The sequence below is a fragment of the Loxodonta africana genome, chromosome 7 (genome assembly GCF_030014295.1).
Source record: "Loxodonta africana isolate mLoxAfr1 chromosome 7, mLoxAfr1.hap2, whole genome shotgun sequence".
NCBI classification, from domain to species: domain Eukaryota; kingdom Metazoa; phylum Chordata; class Mammalia; order Proboscidea; family Elephantidae; genus Loxodonta; species Loxodonta africana.
In genome coordinates this window covers 33,100,723-33,107,821 of record NC_087348.1, presented here as the reverse complement: position 1 = coordinate 33,107,821, position 7,099 = coordinate 33,100,723, and the positions used below count along the sequence as shown (strand labels likewise).

General features: G+C 38.7%; 2 protein-coding genes across 2 annotated transcripts; both read left to right on the top strand.

Moving 5' to 3' along the window:
- Positions 1 to 729: 729 nt before the first annotated feature.
- LOC100676197 (olfactory receptor 5D13-like) lies at positions 730 to 1,880 on the top strand. The gene has a single exon (XM_003423135.3). It carries the CDS (start codon positions 771 to 773, stop codon positions 1,791 to 1,793), a length of 1,023 nt encoding a protein of 340 aa, XP_003423183.3. The 5' UTR covers positions 730 to 770; the 3' UTR covers positions 1,794 to 1,880.
- Positions 1,881 to 5,227: 3,347 nt separating this feature from the next.
- LOC100676478 (olfactory receptor 5D14-like) lies at positions 5,228 to 6,561 on the top strand. The gene has a single exon (XM_003423136.3). The coding sequence runs from the start codon at positions 5,623 to 5,625 to the stop codon at positions 6,559 to 6,561; it is 939 nt and encodes a 312-aa protein (XP_003423184.2). The 5' UTR covers positions 5,228 to 5,622.
- The last annotated feature ends 538 nt before the right edge of the window (positions 6,562 to 7,099 follow it).

Here is a 7,099-nt window from a genome sequence, read left to right as displayed (position 1 = left end):
GAACCCTAAAGTAAATGTTGTACATTCAGGAGAGAATCAAAGAATAACTCGTAGATATACAAGGCTATATCTCCTTTAAGCAGGTCTGGTGAAGCAGTGGCTAAGTGCTTGGGTGCTGAGAAGTGAGTGGTTCAAACTCACAAGCCTAACAGCAGAAGAAATAGGGCAGTTTGTTTCCTTAAAGATTACAGCCTTGGAAAACCTGTGCCAGCCATTCTACTATGTCCTTTAGGGTCACTATGAATAGGACTCGACAGCAATATGCAATCTGCATACCCCCTTAAACATCCATGTATTTTTTGCAAAATTCAAACAATATTGTGGGCATTTACAAATGCTGTTTTCCTGAGCCAGGCTATCTCTTATGATTCTCAGTCTCAGTATTCTAATGATGGTGGTCTTATGTCTCCTATCTCTCCAGATCTTACCTTTATAATTTTTCTTTTAGCACTAAATTTACATTCATTGTTTTCTTAGTGCTATTAATAAACATGAACTTTTAGAATGACAGAATGGTGAAATGCACATGTTTTCTGAAACTGCTATCCTGAAGAAAACTACTTAAGTTCTGTCATTCAAGAACAATTTCCTGGGTTCAAAATCCAGCTCATCATTGACTATACTGTGTAATCTCAAACAAGCTCCTTAACTTACATATACTTCAGTTTTCTTATGGAAATTATGGGGCTACTTGTTTTATAGTATATAGTGTTACTTGGAGATGTAAATTAACACATTTTAATGTTTTAGCTCAATGTTTGAAATGGTAAATGTTATATAAGTATGTTATCATCATTAATATTGTTACTAATTTTTGTTATCTTTACTTCAGAATTTCTCTAGCAACAATCATGGCGTTAACTGAAGGAAATCAGAGTACTGGAGCCACATTCATCCTCTTGGGCTTCTCAGAATACCCAGACCTCCAGGTGCCCCTCTTCATGGTGGTCCTGGCCATCTACATGGTCACTGTGGTGGGGAACCTGGGCATGATTGTGATCATCAGGATCAACCCCAAACTCCACACCCCCATGTACTTTTTCCTCAGTCACTTGTCTTTTGTTGATTTCTGCTACTCCACTATAGTTACACCCAAACTATTAGAAAACTTGGTTGTGGGAGACAGAACCATCTCCTTCACAGGGTGCATCATGCAGTTCTTCTTGGTTTGTGTATTTGCGACTGCAGAAACATTCATGTTGGCAGTGATGGCCTATGACCGTTTTGTGGCAGTTTGTAACTCCCTGCTTTACACCATTGTCATGTCCCCAGAGCTCTGTGTATCATTAGTGGCCGGTCCCTATGCATGGGGTATAGTTGTTTCCCTGACACTCACTTATTTTCTTCTGGCATTATCCTTCTGTGGTTCTACTATCATAAATAACTTTGTCTGTGAGCACTCTGTCATTATTTCTGTCTCCTGCTCTGATCCCTATATCAGCCAGGTGCTTTGTTTTGTCATTGCCATATTCAACGAGGTGAGCAGCCTGGTGATCATCCTCACTACTTATATTTTCATTTTCATTACTGTCATAAAAATGCCTTCCGACGGGGGGTGCCGAAAAGCCTTCTCCACCTGTGCCTCCCACTTGACTGCCATCACCATTTTCCATGGGACTGTCCTTTTCCTCTATTGTGTACCCAATTCCAAAACCTCATGGCTCATCGTCAAAGTAGGATCTGTGTTTTACACAGTGGTCATCCCCATGCTGAACCCCCTGATCTACAGTCTCAGGAACAAAGATGTGAAGGAGACTGTCAGAAAGTTAATGAGCTACACAATACAATCTTGAAGATTGATTTATTTCTGGAGAGAATTTGCTCTATGATGTTGAATATTGTTCAGTGTCCCTAGAAGAGATGCTAATTCAAATTATCTAGTCAATATATACCCATCTAATATTATTATTATTATTAATCTAAATTTTACATCTATTGCAATATACCAGTTATCTGATAATTTGATTTCTAGTCACTTGAATCTTTAGTAAAATAGTCTTGAATCGTATGTGAAGTGAATCAAGTGTAGTGGATTGAATAGTGTCTCCTCCCAAAATACTCATATTCACCTAGAACTTCAGAATATGACCTTTTTGGAAATAGGGTCTTTGAAGGCATAGTTAAAGATTAAAATACAATCACACCTCCTTAAAATAAAAACCGATTGCCATGGAATCAATTCCCACTCATACCAACCCTATAGGACAGAGTAGAACTGCACCACAGGAATTCCAAGGCTGTAATCTTTATGGAAGCAGACTGCTACATCTTTGTCCTGTAGAGCAGCTGGTGCATTCAAACTGTCAACCTTTGGGCCATGTTCCTAACTGCAGCACCACCAGGAATCCTTCATACTCTCTTAGGCTGGGCCATAAATCCAGTGAGAATCTCATTATGAGAAGTAAGCAAGGACACAGTCACATAGGGAAGAAGACCATGTGGAGATGGGGGCAGAACTTGGAGTTATGTTGCTACAAGCCCAGGAACACAAGGAACCATCGGAAGCTGGAAGAGTCAAGGAAGAATTTTCTCCTAATGCCTTCAAAGAGAGCATGTCCCTGCCAGTACCATGAATTCAAACATTTGGCTTCCAGAACTGCAAACAAATTAATTTCTGTTGTTTTAAGCTACGAAGCTTGTGGTGATTTCTTTTGGCAGTCCTAAGAAACTAATACAATAAGTAAACATCAAACTGTAAAACTCAAATTCCTTGATTCACATACTGACATCGTAAATGATTAAAACAAAAAAAAATTCTTCAATCCGACTTAAGCAATATGGGTGTCATAGTTACAGAGAAATTCTGAAAAATTATAACTGACTAGGGGTATGCATATAGAAGAATTAGCGATAAGAGTCTGGAGGCACTATCCTTAACAACCAAGTTCTTTATTCCTTTTACCCCAAGGCCGCACACATGTTTGTTATTGTACAGGAAGTGATGGTAAATATGGTATCACTGAGTGTGAAGACAAAATGTTGATTTTTATGTGACGATCCTGATGGGTAACCAAGGGAACAAAAATTAAAAATCATAATTATGAATCTCACAGTCTGATGTGTCAAACTCTCTCCTTCCTAACACCAATAGCCTCTTAGTAACATCATTTTAGAAAGAATACCAGCTGCTAAAGACATAGAACCTTAAATGTTGATATCAACGTTCTGATATCATACATATCAGAGCAAAGGAACACACTGAAAGAGGCAGAAAATGGACAAGTAGAGGCAAATGTAAAATAATCAGCATGATAAGATATTAAAACATGTGTTGACTTAATGGATGAATGAGTTAAACCTATTAAATATACCAAAAAAAAAAAAAACCCTGTTGCCAGTCAAGTCAATTCTGACTCATAGCCACCCTATAGGATGGGGTATAACTGCTCCACAGGGCTTCCAAGGAACACCTGATGGAATCGAACTGCTGACCTTTTGGTTAGCAGCCAAATTATTAACCACTATGCCACCAAGATTGTTAAAGGAAAAAAAAGCACCAGATCTTACCATCTTACCAATGTGATTTTAGCACTTAGCAGTGGTTTTTACGCCTCAATGTTTATACGTGTCACCCAAGCTCCTTCTTAAATGTGTGTATGATTGTGTCCCATTCCTAGGAATTCTGATTTGGGCCTAGGAAAGTTCATAACCTAGAATTCTAGGCAGTTGTATTATAGATGTGGCAAGGATCTCTGATGTGAGAAATCCTGCCTTAGCTTAGTTTTATTAATTCCATAGGACATTTAGTAATGTGCAAATAAAGCCTGGTAGGCAACTTCATGCTGCAACTTTTCTGTGCGATTACAAGGAAATTTCAGTCATTAGCAATGGTACAAAGAACCTGACACTTGCCTTCATTAATTGTCTTGAGACACAGATGCTAGTGATTCCCCAGAGTTGGAGTCCCAAGGGCTGTAGAGGTAGATGTAATAGCTGCAGCGCTCCCGAAACACTCGGGTTACAGAGAAACAGGACAGTGGTGGCCTGTTTCTCTGCAGCAGGTGAGTTACCTCAGGTTTTTTAATGAACCGGTGAAAATATTATTTTCCTGATGTGATAACTGTGGTCTTCTCTGATTTTTCTTTCGATATTAAGTCACTGTAACTGCTAAGTCTGAGCCCCATCATATTAAAGAGAGAAGTTAACATGGAAATATTTATCTTTATTATCCATTGACAGCAATTTCACAAAGAATAGAATAAACTTTCTGTTTAAAAATGGATATTTATCCTTATCCTCTTTATATGCACCTTAAATTGGTATATAAACTTTCCTAAGAATTGAGTCAACAAGTTATAATTTATATGCAAACATAACTTTCTAGTTAGTCCTGTTATAACTCTAATTTGATAAATCTTGGAACCGCTAAAATATATACATACATGCATGTATACATGATACATGTGTGCATGTACGCATGTATGTGTGCATATACATACACATATACATATATATTTATCAGCTGCTGTTGAGTCAATTACAACTCATAGCAACCCTATAGGACAGAGTAGAACTGCCCTATATGATTTCTGAGGCTATAAATCTTTATGGAAGCTGACAAGTATATCTTCATCCCATGGAGAAGCTGGAGTTTTGAATCGCTGACCATTAAGTTAGCACCCGAGCACTTTAACCACGACTCTACTCAAACCAAAACTGAACCTATTCCCATCCAGTTGATTTGGACTCATAGCAACCCTATAGGACAAAGTAGAACTGTCCCATAGAATTTCCAAGAAGCAACTGATGGATTCAAACAGCCCATCTTTTTGGTTAGCAGCCAAACTCTTAACTACCGTGCCACCTCTACTCTACCAGGGCTCCTCATATATGTGTGTGTGTGTATATATGTAAGTATGTATGTATGTATATATAATGCCTGTGTTGTAACAGAAGATAAGCCTTACATCAAGCTAAGGCATAAACCCTAATAAAGTGGGCACTCCACTCATGTCAAAAGGAAGTCATTATCCCCCTTAGCCTCAACCACTGGGCAATCAAGATATTCGAAAGGAGTAGTAGCCTTCATGGAATAAAAAGTGCTAATGAAATTGCACTGCTTTTTCCTAGGTTCTTTAGTATTTCATTTTCTCCTTAAAATACAAGCATATTCCTTTAAATATTTTAATTGATTTGAGAATACAGGCAAAATATAGCAGCAGTATATTTTATTCTTTGAGACAAACATTTTACCTTTTTTTCACAGAACCTAGCTAGCTTATGTACCGTATGTATGTCCTATATGTATGTATGTATTTGCTTAGTGTCAGTTATGTGCCTTTGATGGTACTTGTGCATGCAAGGAAAAAGCTAATGTACATGTGAATATAACTTCTACACACTCAGTATCACAAGTGTTTCTGCGGAAACCCTCATTCTAATATTTCAAAGGGCAATGGAAATTCGTAAATGTTTTAGACATCAGCTTGGTTTGGCATACACATAGCAGCTATTTGCATAAGGCATGTTCCTTATGGAGAGAACTAGTTCCAATAACTCTTTATTCTCACTTTCTTTTCTCTACCATAACAAAACATATTTGTCATTCACCCCCATAAACCTTCCCCTTTGACAGGAACAACACTCTCCTCCCACCCCTTTCCCTTCAAAGGAAGTACGGTGATGGCTGAAAGAAACCTGAGTGTGGAGACAACCTTTGCCCTCTTGGGATTCACAGATTACCCAGAGCTTCAGATTCCTCTTTTCCTTGTGTTTCTGATCATGTACAGTGTCACCATGGTAGGGAATCTTGGGATGATAGTGATCATCAAGATTAACCCCAAATTTCACACCCCCATGTACTTTTTCCTTAGTCACCTTTCTTTTGTTGATTTTTGTTACTCCTCTACCATTACTCCAAAGTTGCTTGAAAACTTGGTCATGGCAGACAAAAGCATCTTCTACTTTAGCTGTATGCTCCAGTACTTCCTGTCCTGCACTGCAGTGGTGACTGAGTCCTTCCTGCTAGCAGTGATGGCCTATGACCACTTTGTGGCCATCTGCAATCCTCTGCTGTATACAGTGGTCATGTCACAAAGACTCTGTGCCCTCCTGGTGGCTGGCTCATATCTGTGGGGGTTGTTTGGCTCCTTGGTACTCCTTTGCTATGCTCTCCTTCTAGACTTCTCTGGACACAATGTAATCAACCACTTTTTCTGTGAGTATACTGCTGTCATAGCTGTCTCTAGCTCTGATATACGCATTCCTCACCTTCTGCTTTTTGGGTTTGCCACCTTCAATGAGGTGAGTACGCTACTAATCATTCTCACTTCATACGTTTTTATTTTTGTGACTGTACTAAAAATCCGATCTGCCAGTGGATGTCGCAAAGCCTTCTCCACCTGTGCCTCCCACCTGACTGCCATCACCATCTTCCACGGGACCATCCTTTCCCTCTACTGTGTGCCTAACTCCAAAAACTCTCGGCAGACAGTCAAAGTGGCCTCTGTATTCTACACAGTGGTTAACCCCATGCTGAACCCCCTCATCTATAGCCTTAGGAACAAAGATGTCAAAGATGCCTTCTGGAAGTTAATAGGTGCAAAAGTCCTATTTCACTGACCCAAACTCAAAACACGGTTGGAGTCTCAATGAGCAACTGGACCAGACCCTACAATGCTTCTAAAATCTGTAGGATGTATTTGTAAGAGATGTTTATGAATGTTTGTCATGCTAATATATTGTGAATTGAGAAGTTCAAATCCCTTGAATATGCCAAAGAAATTTAATTCTGGAGTGAATTCCACAGGATTTTGATCCATGGAGTATCTATCTGCTTCTTCAAATTTTCTGAAAACTAACCAAATACTGCAAATCACAATAAAGACAAATAACAATAAGAATAATATGATACTATTACTAATAATAACATATTTCTTTGATGCTTTTTATGTGACAGACACTGAGTTAAGTTTTGACAAACTTTATCACATTTAAGACCCAAGTAATTACATAACAGAGCATACTATCAATATCCTGTTTCATATATGAGGAAACAAAAACTCTCAGAGGTTAAATTGCTCAATACTATATACCCCAATGGTTAAGCACTCAGCCCTAACCCAAAGGTCAGTGGTTCAAACCCACCAGTGGCTCTGTG